This window comes from Mesoplodon bidens, assembly GCF_964165515.1.
Source record: "Mesoplodon bidens genome assembly, chromosome: 17".
Lineage (NCBI taxonomy): Eukaryota > Metazoa > Chordata > Mammalia > Artiodactyla > Ziphiidae > Mesoplodon > Mesoplodon bidens.
The window spans coordinates 17730074-17745226 of NC_138174.1; the positions used below are offsets into that span (position 1 = coordinate 17730074).

A 15153-nucleotide genomic window follows, 5' to 3' on the forward strand; every position below is an offset into this window, starting at 1 on the left:
GCCTCCCAATGCAGGGGACACGGGTTCGATCCCTGGTCCAGGAAGATCCCACATGTCCACGGAGCAACTAAGCCCGTGCACCACAACTGCTGAGCCTGTGTGCCACGACTACTGAAGCCCGCGTGCCTAGATCCTGTGTACCGCAACAAGAGAAGCCACCACAATGAGAAGCCCGCGCACCGCAACGAAGAGTAGCCTCCGCTCACCACAACTAGAGAAAGCCCTGCGCAGCAATGAAGACCCAACGCAGCCAAAAATAAATAAATAAACAAAAAATTTTAAAAACTGAATTCCGGGCTTCCCTGGTGGCGCAGTGGTTGAGAGTCCGCCTGCCGATGCAGGGGACACGGGTTCGTGCCCCGGTCCGGGAAGATCCCACATGCCATGGAGCGGCTGGGCCCGTGAGCCATGGCCGCTGAGCCTGCGCGTCCGGAGCCTGTGCTCCGCAACGGGAGAGGCCACAGCAGTGAGAGGCCCGCGTACTGAAATAAATAAATAAAAAAAAATAAAACTTTAAAAAAAAAAAAAAAAAAAAACTGAATTCCTTAATAAATACTTCGTTACAGAAATACATGTGAGAATAGAGCATCATACAGTATCCATTTTTTTAAAAAATGGTTCTCCTCCCCTTTCTACTGATGGATCATTCAACCTTGATTGTCACTTTTGTTGATTTTCTACTGAAGTGTAAGTACGGGATACCTATTCTCTCTTTGGATACAGTTTACTAACCTAAAACTACCTTTCCCACGAAATAATGTGTTTTTTGAGAATGAAGTTCCTAGATGGCATCTTGGTCGTGTGACAGGAAAGGTCAGAATCTGGCTCTGCCAATTAGGAACTGAGAGACTTTGGACAAATTGCTTAACCTCTCTGATCCTTAGTTTCTGCACCTAAAAGAATAAGTGAGGAGGGGAATTAAAAAATTAAAAAGAACATTTTTTAAGTGGGAAAATAGGACTATCTACCTCACAGGATTATTGTAAACTTTAAAGCAAGATAATGTACTCAAATTACTTACTACATTACATGGAGTAAGTACATAAGCCACGTGAAGTGTTCCATAAACTGAGCTTCAAAACAAAACCCTGAAGTTTACATTTAGAATTGCTAAAATGTTTTCCTGTAAACCATTTTGGAAGGAAATCTTTCCAAAACATTTCTTACCCCCTACCTTGTGTACAGTGTATTCTGAATCTAATTTAGCTCTTTCCTCATGACTCAGGGTCCTTGTTGTCAACATGAGTGACTGCACTGTCCTGGAACACAGGCATGACCTCAGTCAGGGTGATGATGATCTTGGTCTTTCTAACATCCACCCTCCTGCCCCTTCCCCGACTAGCACTCCCTCAGCCCTCTGTTCATACTTCCACAATAGCTCTTACCACACAGAGGCCAAAATTATGTTTACCCAGTTTTTTGGCCTCAGACCCCCTTTGTTGGGGAAGAGGCCAGGTCCTCAGTAAATGCTATTGAATGAAGATCTCCCCAGGTGCCACTTAAAGGGTTGGCTGTCAGGAACTCAGAAGCATGCCTTGTGTTCATCCATTCAGACTCTTTAAAATGCCTCCATGTTCTCAGCAAAGTGCTAAAAGCACTGCTCTATTTTATCTTTTAAAGATAGCCAAAGACAGAAATTACATTCCTCTTTAGAATCTTGTAATGGTTTTTAATTATTGCAGGGCCAAGAAGTTATTTATCCTTCTGGTAAATTTTAAATCCATTCATTTTTCGTTCTTTGTTCTTCTTTCACTGGCAGTAAGGTCATTGAAGCCAGGCAGCCCTGGATTCAAACATGGATCTAAAATGTGGTAGTTGTTTGACTCTGGGCAAGTCACTTCAAGACTCTGCTGCTCAGTTTCTAAATCTGTACGATGGGGTAATAACAGTCTGCAGAATTGCTGTGTATATGGAGATGACAGTAAAGGTATTTCCAGAAGTCCTCTTGGGGAGGCATTTTAACATCCTCTGCTTTGATAATCCCACTAGGGTTAAGGGCAGGGGTGGGACTCTAAAGATCCTCCCTGAGTAATACTAGATGGCTGTGAACTAGACTTCCAGGGAGCATGGCCTGTTAACAGTCAGGCATTTTACTTTGCAGAGCACAGAAGTGAGCAGGATACCAAGCTGCTTTGTATGGCCAGGACTAGTGGATCACTTCTCAACAACCATTCTCTCCCCACACTTTGTCCTTGTTGCCAGAACCCACTTTCCAACTCTAGAGGCTAAAACCACCAATTAGTTACTACAAGCCTGTAACCCAACCCTGGTGGATGAGTTTAAAGATAAATCTTCTGAGATATTTCTGGGAAACATTTTCCTTCCTGATTTAGGGTGGGAAGTAGGGGACATGAAGAGAAATGCTCCTCCTTCTATCTTTAGATGTAGTTATCTACAGATATAATTCCTGGAGCTATGGCAGCCATCTTGTGACCGTGAGGGACAACTCTGAGGATTAAAAATCTACCTGCTGTGGATGGCAAAGGGAAAAGGCAGAAAGCACCTGGGTTGGGTGGTTGATGACATTGTTATGCCTCTGAATTAACCAAACCTGGAAATGATACCTCCAGCAATAATAAACCTTATTGTTTAAGTGATATTTAAGCTATATTTATATTACATATTCTGTTACCTGTTACTTTATTATACATTCAGCATAAAATTGAGGTGGCTGAGCCTTGGAGGTGGGAGAAAAAAGAGGAGACCTGCTGGTAGCACAGCAGGAGAGGTGGTCAGAGAAAAGCCACTTCTGTTGAGGATTTTGACTTCTATTGGATGCGCAGTGTAGAACTCTGTTCCACTCCTTTAGGGATGCATCAGTAAATTTCACATTGCTTTCAAATACTTTTGGTGCTAATGGATTGTATGAGGGACTTGAAGAAGGGTTGAAATCTACATCAAGAATGGTGCTTGATGGGGAATTCCCTGGCGGTTCAGGGGTTAAGACTTGGTGCTTTCATTGCCGGGGCCCTGGGTTTGAGGGAACTAGGATCCTGCAGGCCCAGCGGCACAGCCAAAAAAAAAAAAAAAAAAATGTGCCTGATGAAAACAGAGACACACCTGGAAATAGCAGTACTCCTAGGTTACGTAAGGATTAGAGATCCTATCTGTCAAACATCTAGAATGATGCCTAGAATTTAGGACATATGCGATAAGTTATAGATGCTATTATTACCTTATATTACCAGTATTTTTTTTTTTTTTGGTCTCGCCTCACGGCTTGTGGGATCTTAGTTCCCTGACCAGGGATTGAACCCAGGCCCTCGACAGTGAAAGTGGGAGTCCTAACCACTGGACCACCAGGGAATTCCCACCAGTATTATTATCTCAGCTCCTGATTTGCATCCAGAAAGGAGGCAGAAATTAGATGCTTATGGGTGGGGCTGTACTTGGGGGCACACCCAGTAGTAGACTTTGAGAAGAAGCTCTGTGACAAAGGCCGTATGAAGACAAAAAGGAGCCAAGCATTGCTGGCAGGAGCCCTGGCAGGTGGGCAGGGAAGTCCAGAAGAGCTACTGTGACCCTACAGATGGGGCAAAAAGCTGGATCCAGAGACTGGAGGGAGAGGGAAATGGGGAGTTTCTGCTCAAAGGGCATAAAGTTTCAGTTATGCAAGATGAAGAAGTTTGGGAGACCTGTTCACAGCAAGGGCATATAACACTACTGTACTGTAAACTTAAAAATGGTTAAGATGACAAATTTCATGTTACGTGTTTCTTACTACAGTTAAAAAAATAGGGAGGGGGCTTCCCTGGTGGTGCAGTGGTTGAGAGTCCGCCTGCTGATGCAGGGGACACGGGTTCGTGCCCCGGTCTGGGAAGATCCCACATGCTGCGGAGCGGCTGGGCCCGTGAGCCATGGCCGCTGAGCCTGCGCGTCCGGAGCCTGTGCTCCACAACGGGAGAGGCCACAACAGTGAGAAGCCCGCGTACCGCAAAAAAAAAAAAAATAGGGAGGATCCCAGCTACTAGAACTAAGGCCTACAGTCAGAACAGGCTCAACAGAAGCCTGAGAATTGTTTGGACAGAGGCTTCCTGAATTTCCCAATGAGAAAATTACTGGAGATAGCCTCATCCACCAGAGGGCAGACAGCAGAAGCAAGAACTACAATTCTGCAGCCTGTGGAAGGAAAACCACATTCACAAAAAGAGAGACAAAATGAAAAGGCAGAGAACGTTGTACCAGATGAAGGAACAAGATAAAACCCCAGAAAAAACAACTAAATGAAGTGGAGATAGGCAACCTTCCAGAAAAAGAATTGAGAATAATGATAGTGAAGATGATCCAGGACCTCAGAAAAAGAATGGAGGCAAAGATCGAGAAGATGCAAGAAATGTTTAACAGAGACCTAGAAGAATTAAAGAAGGAATCAATAGCAGAATAACTGAGGCAGAAGAATGGATAACTGACCTGGAAGACAGAATGGTGGAATTCACTGTCATGGAACAGAATTTTAAAAAAAGAATGAAAAGAAATGAAGACAGCCTAAGAGACCTCTGGGACAACATTAAACACACCAACATTCACATTATAGGGGTCCCAGAAGGAGAAGAGAGAGAGAAAAGACCCGAGAAAATATTTGAAGAGATTATAGTCGAAAACTTCCCTAACATGGGAAAGGAAATAGCCACCCAAGTCCAGGAAGTGCAGAGAGTCCCAGGCAGGATAAACCCAAGGAGAAACACGCCAAGACAAATGGTAATCAAATTGACAAAAATTAAAGACAAAGAAAAATCATTGAAAGCAGCAAGGGAAAAATGACAAATAACATACAAGGGAACTCCCATAAGGTTAACAGCTGACTTCTCAGCAGAAACTCTACAAGCCAGAAGGGAGTGGCATGATATATTTAATGTGATGAAAGGGAAGAACCTACAACCAAGATTACTCTACCTGGCAAGGATCTCATTCAGATTTGATGGAGAAATCAAAAGCTTTACAGACAAGCAAAAACTAAGAGAATTCAGCACCACCAAATCAGCTCTACAACAAATGCTAAAGAAACTTCTCTAAGTGGGAAACACAAAAGAAGAAAAGGGCCTACAAAAACAAACCCATAACAATTAAGAAAATGGTAATAGGAACATACATATCAATAATTACCTTAAACGTGAATGGATTAAATGCTCCAACCAAAAGACACAGGCTCGCTGAATGGATACAAAAACAAGTCCCATCTATATGTGATCTACAAGAGACCCACTTCAGACCTCGGGACACATACAGACTGAAAGTGAGGGGATGGAAAAAGATATTCCATGCAAATGGAAATCAAAAGAAAGCTGGAGTAACAATACTCATATCACATAAAATAGACTTTAAGGAATGTTACAAGAGACAAGGAAGGACACTACATAATGTTCAAGGGATCAATCCAAGAAGAAGATATAACAATTATATATGCACCCAACACAGGAGCACCTCAATACATAAGACAACTGCTAACAATTGTAAAAGAGGAAATCGACAGTAACACAATAATAGTGGGGGACTTTAACACCTCACACCAATGGACAGATCATCCAGACAGAAAATTAAAAAGGAAACAAAAGCTTTAAATGACACCATAGACTAGATAGATTTAATGGATGTTTATAGGACATTCCATCCAAAAACAGCAGATTACACTTTCAAGTGCACATGGAACATTCTCAGAATAGATCACATCTTGGGTCACAAATAAAGCCTCAGTAAACTTAAGAAAATTGAAAGCATATCAAGCATCTTTTCCGACCACAATGCTGTGAGATTAGAAATCAATTAAAGGGAAAAAAACGTAAAAAACACAAACACATGGAGGCTAAACAATATGTTACTAAATAACCAAGAGATCACTGAAGAATCAAAGAGGAGATAAAAAAATACCTAGAGACAAATTACAATGAAAACATAATGATCCAAAATCTATGGGATGCAGCAAAAACAGTTCTAAGAGGGAAGTTTATAGCAATACAAGCCTACGTCAAGGAACAAGGAAAATCTCAAATAAACAATCTAACCTTACACCTAAAAGAACTAGAGAAAGAAGGACAAACAAAACCCAAAGTTAGTAGAAGGAAAGAAATCATAAAGATCAGAGCAGAGATAAATGAAATAGAAATAAAGAAAACAATAGCAAAGATCAATAAAATTAAAAACTGGTTCTTTTAGAAGATGAACAAAATTGATAAACCATTAGCCAGACTCATCAAGAAAAAGAGGGAGAGGACTCAAATTAATAAAATTAGAAATGAAAAAGAAGTTACAACGGACACCACAGAAATACAAAGCATCATTAGAGACTACTACAAGCAACTCTATGCCAATAAAATGGACAACCTGGAAGAAATGGACAAATTCTTAGAAAGGTATAACCTTCAAAGACTGAACCAGGAAGAAACAGAAAATATGAACAGACCAATCACAAGTAATGAAATTTAAACTGTGATTAAAAATCTTCCAACAAACAAAAGTCCAGGACCAGATGGCTTCACAGGTGAATTCTATCAAACATTTAAAGAAGAGCTAACACCCATCCTTCTCAAACTCTTCCAAAAAACGGCAGAGGAAGGAACACTCCCAAACTCATTCTATGAGGCCACCATCACCCTGATACCAAAACCAGCCAAAGATACTACAAAAAAAGAAAATTACAGACCAATATCACTGATGAATATAGATGCAAAAATCCTCAACAAAATACTAGCAAACAGATTCCAACAACACATTAAAAGGATCATACACCATGATCAAGTGGGATTTATCCCAGGGGTGTAAGGATTCTTCAGTATATGCAAGTCAATCAATGTGATGCACCATATTAACAAACTGAAGAATAAAAACCATATGATCATCTCAATAGATGCAGAAAAAGCTTTTGACAAAATTCAACACCGATTTATGATAAAAACTCTCCAGAAAGTGGGCATAGAGGGAACCTACTTCAATACAATAAAGCCCATATATAACAAACCCACAGCAAACATCATTCCCAATGGTGAAAAACTGAAAAAATTTCCTCTAAGATCAGGAACAAGACAAGGATGTCCACTCTCGCCACTATTATTCAACATAGTATTGGAAGTCCTAGCCACGGCAATCAGAGAAGAAAAAGAAATAAGAGGAATACAAACAGGAAAAGAAGAAGTAAAACTGTCACTGTTTGCAGATGACATGGTACTATACACAGAGAATCCTAAAGATGTCACCGGAAAACTACTAGAGCTAATCAGTGAATGTGGTAAAGTTGCAGGATACAAAATTAATGTACAGTAATCTCTTGCATTCCTATACACTAACAGTGAAAGGTCAGAAAGAGAAATTAAGGAAACAAACGCCTTCACCATTGCAACAAAAAGAATAAAATACCTAGGAATATACCTACCTAAGGAGGTAAAAGTCCTGTATTCAGAGAACTGTAAGACACTAATGAAAGAAATCAAAGATGACAAAAACAGATGGAGAGATATACAATGTTGGTGGATTGGAAGAATCAGTATTGTGAAAATGACTATACTACCCAAAGCAATCTACAGATTCAGTGCAATCCCTATCAAATTACCATTGGCATTTTTTACGGAACTAGAACAAAAAAACCTTAAAATTTGTGTGGAGACACAAAAGACTCCGAATAGCCAAAGCAGTCCTGAGGGGAAAAAAAGGAGTTGGAGGAATCAGACTCCCTGACTTCAGACTATGCTACAAGGCTACAGTAATCAAGATAGTATGGTACTGGCACAAAAGCAGAAATATAGATCAATGGAACAGGATAGAAATCCCAGAGATAAACCCACACACCTATGGTCAGTTAATCTATGACAAAGGAGGCAGGGATATACAATGGAGAAAAGACAGTCTCTTCAATAAGTGGTGCCAGGAAAACTGGACAGCTACACGTAAAAGAATGAAATTAGAACACTCCCTAACACCACACACAAAAATAAACTCAAGAAGTATTAGAGACCTAAATGTAAGACTGGACACTATAAAACTCTTAGAGGAAAGCATAGGAAGAACACTCTTTGACATAAATCACAGCAAGATCTTTTTTGATCCACCTCCTAGAGTAATGGAAATAAAAACAAAAATAAGCAAATGGGACCTAATGAAACTTAAAAGCTTTTGCACAGCAAAGGAAACTACAAACAAGACGAAAAGACAGCCCTCAAATGGGAGAAAATATTTGCAGACGAATCAGCGGACAAAGGATTAATCTCCAAAATATATAAACAACTCATGCAGCTCAATATTAAAAAAACAAACAACCCAATCCAAAAATGGGTAGAAGACATAAATAGACATTTCTCCAAAGAAGACATACAGATGGCCAAGAAGCACATGAAAAGCTGCTCAACATCACTAATTATTAGAAATATGCAAATCAAAACTACAATGAGGTATCACCTCACACTGGTTAGAATGGGCATCATCAGAAAATCTACAAATAACAAATGCTGGAGAGGGTGTGGAGAAAAGGGAACCCTCTTGCACTATTGGTGGGAATGTCAATTGATACAGCCACTATGGAGAACAGTATGGAGGTTCCTTAAAAAACTAAAAATAGAATTACCATATGACCCAGCAATCCCACTACTGGTCATATACCCAGAGAAAACCATAATTCAGAAAGACACATGCACCCCAATGTTCATTGCAGCACTATTTACAATAGCCACGTCATGGAAGCAACCTAAATTCCCGTTGACAGATGAATGGATAAAGATGTGGTACATATATACAGTGGAATATTACTCAGCCATAAAAAGGAATGAAATTGGGTCCTTTGTAGAGATGTGGATGGATCTAGAGACTGTCATAGAGAGTGAAGTAAGTCAGAAAGAGAAAAACAAATATCGTATACTAACACATATATGTGGAACCTAGAAAAATGGTATAGATGAACCAGTTTGCAGGGCAGAAATAGAGACACAGATGTAGAGAACAAACATATGGACACCAAGAGGGGAAAATGGCAGGGCGGGGGTGGTGGTGGTGTGATGAATTGGGAGATTGGGATTGACATATATGCACTAATATGTATAAAATAGATAACTAATAAGAACCTGATGTATAAAAAATAAATAAAATTCAAAAATTCAAAAAAAAATAAAGAAAATTACTGGTTCCAGAGCTCAAGTTGAGGCTTACCCTCAACCTGCCATGTAGAAGTCAAGTTGCTTCAGGAGCGGTATAATACTTTAAGACTCTGTGCTTCCACTGTAGGGGATGTGGTTTCCATTGCTGGTCGAGGAGCTAAGTTCCCGTGTGCTGCGTGATGAGGCCAAAAAAATAAAAATAAGAATAAAAAAGAAAGAGTGGTATAATACTATGTGTGTATGTGTGTGGGTATGTATACATATAAAATTTCCTCCTCTCTGTGCTTGTATGTGTGCAGGTATGTATCTCCTTACCTTACTTAACCTCTCAGAAGGGCCTTGGGTGTCAACCTAATTTATCCTGATGGCTATGAGGAGCCTTCAAAGCAAGGGACTTGCTTTGGTCAATGGGATGTGAAAGGACATAGCACAGACACCATTTGAACTGAGGCTTTAAGGGCTATTGTGCATGTTTCCACCTATTTTCTTGCTCTTTGCTGTTCTGGCACAGGAATGGCATGTCTCAAATAAGAGCTACTCCTGCAGCCTTGGTCCCAGAATGTGAAAACACACGGAGCAGAAGCATAGCCTTCACCAATATGGCGGCAGACATGATAGCAGAATAAGGAGCACCGGTTGTTGCAAGCCACTGGGAGTCAGGGAGTCATTTGTTAGTTTGCTAAAGCTGACTAATACATCTGGAGAATCACCTATTGCCAACACACAGAAGCAGGAAAAATAATAAATCGTTGTTTTCAGCCACTGCATTTTAGGATCCTTGTAAGGCAAAAGTAGATAACTGGAGCATCCTGTAAAGAAGTGATGCCAGCTTAATCCCAGGTAGGGTAGAAAAAGAGAAGATAAATTTGAGAAATATTAAAAGGGTGTATTTGAAGTCTTTTAATCACTAATGATAGAACTCAAGCAAAAAATGCAATCTGTTGGCTAAAGGCATTGAAAATGTTTGAGGACTCAAATGATGTCACAAGGTTGTTCCTCTCCATCTCTTGACTCTACCTTCCCTTGGTTGGGTTGGTACCCTGGACTCAGAACAGTGGATTCCAGCAACCTTGGGTACAGCATCTCCAGGCTCATGTCTTTCAAGGTTCAAGTTCAGTTTTCTACTGAGCTTCTTTTCTGGTCCTGCCCACAAAAGCCTGAGATCCACTCTGAATAGACTGGCTGAGGTCATAGCCCACCCCTGAGACAACCCCTATGGCTGGGGGGAGATGGCAGTGGCTGCAGAAGAGGATATGTATTGGTTATTGGGTCTTTCTTTTTTTTCTTCCTTTGGCCGCATTGCAAGGCTTGTGGGATCTTAGTTTCCTGACCAGGGATTGAACCCGGGCCCTCAGCAGTGAGAGCACAGAGTCCTAACCACTGGACCACCAGGGAGTTCCCAGTTATGGGTCTTTCTGTTGAAACTCAACCAGGTTTTTTGAAATGAAAGTTTATTCAGTTATATAACTTAAAAAAAAGAGAGGGAGGGCTTCCCTGGTGGCGCAGTGGTTGAGAGTCCGCCTGCCGATGCAGGGGACACGGGTTCGTGCCCCTATCCCGGAAGATCCCACATGCCGCGCAGCGGCTGGGCCCGCGAGCCATGGCCGCGGAGCCTGTGTGTCCGGAGCCTGTGCTCCTCAACGGGAGAGGCCACAGCAGTGAGAGGCCCGCGTACAGCAAAAAAAAAAAAAAAAAAAAAAAAAAAAAAAGAGAGGGAGAAAATTTCATGAACTATTCCAGCTTCAGGTGCAGTTTGATTTAGAGCCAAAACAATGTGACCAGGATTCACCTCTTGACTTTTAAAAATTACTGTCAGCTGAGATACTCTTCCTATTGAGGATTTTGAAAACCAAGGAGAATTGCATTTGGTGAATAGACTACAATCAAGTGTTTGGGGTTTGGGGCTTCCCTGGTGGCACAGTGGTTAAGAATCTACCTACCAATGCAGGGGACAAAGGTTCTAAGCCCTGGTCCAGGAAGATACCACATGCTGTGGAATAACTAAGCCCAGTGCACCACAACTACCGAGCCTGCGCTCTAGAGCCCACAAGCCACAACTACTGAGCCCACACGCCACAACTACTGAAGCCCGTGTGCTCTAGGGCCCGTGCTCTGCAACAGGAGAAGCCACTGCAATAAGAAGCCCACACACCGCAACAAAGAGTAGCCCCTGCTCGCCGCAACTAGAGAAAGCCCACGTGCAGCAACAAAAACCCAAAGCAGCCAAAAAAAAAAAAAAAAGTTCTGGGTTCTTCTTTTTAAATGGTTTCTGCAAACATCCATAGCTATAAAATATCAGTCTTTTTTTTTTTTTTTGTGGTACGCGGGCCTCTCACTGTTGTGGCCTCTCCCGTTGTGGAGCACAGGCTCCAGATGCACAGGCTCAGTGGCCATAGCTCACAGGCCTAGCCGCTCCGTGGCATGTGGGATCCTCCGGGACTGGGGCATGAACCCCTGTCCCCTGAATCTGCAGGCGGACTCTCAACCACTGCACTACCAGGGAAGCCCCAAGATATCAGTCTTGATGTATGATCATAGGTTTGTGAGTAGTAAGGAATTGTTCTTTGTTTAAGTTCATTATTGTTCCAGCTGCCCACAGAGGCAAGAGTGTAAAATGAATCCAGATACCCAAGCTTAGATCCTGGCTCTCACACTGATTAACTGTGTGACCTAGGGCAAGTCATTTTAACTACTCTGTGCCTCAGTGGATCCATCCGTAAAATAGGAAATGGTATTATCTACCTACCTTGTAGGATTGTTAATAATAAGTGTGAATCACTTAGAACAGTGCTTAGAACATGTTAAGTACTCAATTATTCTCGTTTCTACAGTAAACAAATGGCTACTAATGAAGATAGGTTTTCAGAATTATGGCTATTTCAAATGGCAGGGCTTGGCTTGGTTCAGGTTTTGCTTTGGCAGTTAGTGACTGGAACTGTATCTGCTCATACTGTGGGTCAGAAAACATTCTTATGGTATTTGTCTATGTATTTTCAATGTATTCTTTTGTCCCAGCCATGTTCCCATCAGTCACTGGGCTATAATCTTCTAAGAGAGATGACTGCCTTCATTGGGCTTCTTTGATACGAAAGAAAACCTGAGCAAAGCTCAACTAAATTCTAAGGAGAAACAAACTAAAGTTTTCTTTAATTAGAATATTTTGCAATCCAGCTTTGAATAGTAAGGACAGAGTATTGTCCTCTCTCTTTTTATCACCTCATTGCATAATCTTGCTTCTCCATTTTATTTTTCTTTGAGAAGCCTAGAAAAACCGAAATTTCCAAATGAGTGTGACGTTAGCAGTTCATATGATGAGATGTAAGTTACCCATAGCTTCTCTTGGTTATTTTTGTTTGGGTTGTTTTGTGATTGATTGAACAATTGTCCTATGAGTCTGGAATTATCTTGGCTCTGGCTGATCGCATTCCTATCTCTAATGTGTCCCTCTGTGAGAGTGGCAGGGATTAAGCTCTGTGGGCACATTATCCACAGCTCGCTCTTTCAGTTTGGGATGCTGTTATACAAGGCTCCAGATTGATCTGAAAGTGGGGAGAGTGGGAGGGGCTGGAGAGATGCCTAGATAAGTTGAAGTACTTTCAAAAGTCCTGGAGTGGGGCTTCCCTGGTGGTGCAGTGGTTGAGAGTCCGCCTGCTGATGCAGGGAACACGGGTTTGTGCTCCAGTCCCGGAGGATCCCACATGCTGCGGAGCGGCTAGGCCCGTGAGCCATGGCCGCTGAGCCTGCGTGTCCGGAGCCTGTGCTCCGCGACGGGAGAGGCCACAACAGTGAGAGGCCCGCGTATCATACACACACAAAAAAAGTCCTGGAGTGTGCAACTAGCATGGGTTTTATCTCCAAGCTAAAGGGTGGTGGGGAGGGGGGAGTGTGAATTTTACCTCACTGCTCTGCAAGCCAGACTTAGATCACCAATAGACATCCTGTTCAAATGCAGACATTTGCTGGACATGTTCTTGAATTAAATTTTAGGGATGGTTTGGGAATCAGAAATCTCCTGGGTCAATTTATGGGTTTAAACAGCTACCCACACCTTAGGTTTCTCCAGGGCAATTCAACTTGTTGTTTTCCTATAGAAGTTTGATGTCATAAATGAAGAAACAAACATATGTGTATCCGGGGATTTCCATGGCAGTCCAGTGGTTAAGACTCCACGCTTCCACTGTAGGGGACACCGCAGGTTCCATCCCTGGTCTGGGAACTAAGATCTGGCATGCCGTGTGGCACGGCCAAAAATTTAAAAACAAACAGACAAAAGTATCCTATGATGTTTTTAATTTTTTTAATCTTTTTGAATAGCCAGCAAGATTTATTGAGTACTCATGGTATGAAGAAAATATTGGTGTCGAATATTTGAGTCTCAAAAGCTTGAATTTTTGATCCCTAAGCATTAATAATAATAATAGCTTTATTAAGCAATTAAAATGTGCTGGGCATTAACTGACTACTTTATAGGTGTAGGTATTTCTGGCTCTGCTTTATAATGTAAATAACTGAAGCTTTGAAAGTTTAAGAACTTCCTGTGGTCACAAATCTAGTAAAGGATGGGAATTAAACACAGGCTTGTCAGTTGCTAAATCTGTGTTCTTTCTAAGGCAGTGCTGTCTCATGGAACTTTCTGTGATTATGTTCTATATCTCTGTGGTCCAATATGGTAGACACAGTATTGGTGGCTAATGAACACTTGAAATGACACTTGTGTGACTGAGGAAATCAGTTTTAAATTTTATTTAATTTTAATTAAATTTAATAGCCGCATGTGGCTAGTGGTTGCACAGCTGTAGGACATCACACTGCCTGGTCTATAAACACTCAGGCTACCGTGATTTCATGCGTAGTGGATCTAGATATCGAAAAGAGCAAATGTGAACAAGTAGTTGGAGAAAAAGATAACCTTTCATCCGAATCAAAGTCATTTAAATTACAGATTTTAAAGGAAGGTAGACCTCAAAAGCCTCACAAAATTTAGGTAGGGAAAACTTCTTTTGGCAAGCTTCTATTGTATATTTTACTTAGGGATTATTAATATATTGACAATGTTGATTATAAGGGACATAGCAACTTGAAAACAGGAAAAAAGTTGTGCCTAGAACTATAGTCTTACTGCAAGATTCAGTTCTCTAGGCGTTTTCCAATCTAGGAAATCACGAATAACCCAAGTAGTAAGGACAGAGGAGTGTGTTTACAATCAAACTAATTAACCAAGCTTTCTTGATTTCTATTTTCAGGCGTCTCCTGCCTCCAGTTATCCTGTTTTCCGTGAATGGTTTAGAGCTGAATATTTACAAACTGGAGCCTTTACTGCTCAATATTAATAAACAGACTAGGCCTCCTACGAAGGGTGATATGCAAATGAAACATAGGTGCCTACTTAATAGAAGTCTACATGATAGTCCCTTTTTTGTCTGACCTCTGGATTTACGGTTTGTCTGGATAGGTTCCATCTCTGCTGACTTGATTGTAAAATCTCTTTTCACTAGAGACTAACTTTTCACACTTCTTTAATTCTTTCCTTGGTAACCAGTCTACCTAGACTTTTTTTTTTTCCTAACAATTGACTATAGCTTCAGTGTCCTGTGGAAACCCTTTCATTTATACTCGATGAAGGCAGTGTCTCCATGTGTTGTGGGCCAGAACAAGGCACATGGCTCTCAGATGCAAGGGTCCTGCAGGAGACAGGTAAGCTGGCCAGACCCTGCAGATGCCCCAGCTCCAGGCTGTGGAACTACTCCTGTCCCCATCTCTCTGTGCATCTACACTCAGAAAAACAAATTACCAATGTGGGCCCTGGAATCAAATTGCCTAGGCCCTGTTTCCTCGTGACCATGAAAGAGTTACTTGACATTTTTTGATCTGACCATGGGGAAGCAGTCCATTCATTCACTTGTTAATTCATTTATTCATTCAGAAAATGCATGAGATCCAGTTATTCTCAGCTGGGGAATACAAATATTACAAGCCATTTTAAGGGTTTCCAGGTGAGTGAGAGAGACAAGACTCAACACAAGTTGCAGCAATATGGAACAGTAGGTGAGTTCTTCTGAGGATCAGAGAAAGATATGGG

General features: G+C 41.4%; 1 protein-coding gene across 1 annotated transcript in view; it reads left to right on the forward strand.

Annotated features, from left to right (window-relative positions):
• LOC308604852 (uncharacterized protein) overlaps positions 1 to 14480 on the forward strand; it is a 34686-nt gene extending 20206 nt beyond the window's left edge. Inside the window, exon 4 of the mRNA XM_081214413.1 lies at positions 14318 to 14480. Coding sequence (XP_081070539.1) covers positions 14318 to 14352 — 35 coding nt within the window. The 3' untranslated portion in view covers positions 14353 to 14480. The remainder of the gene's footprint in view (positions 1 to 14317) is intronic.
• Positions 14481 to 15153: the final 673 nt, after the last annotated feature.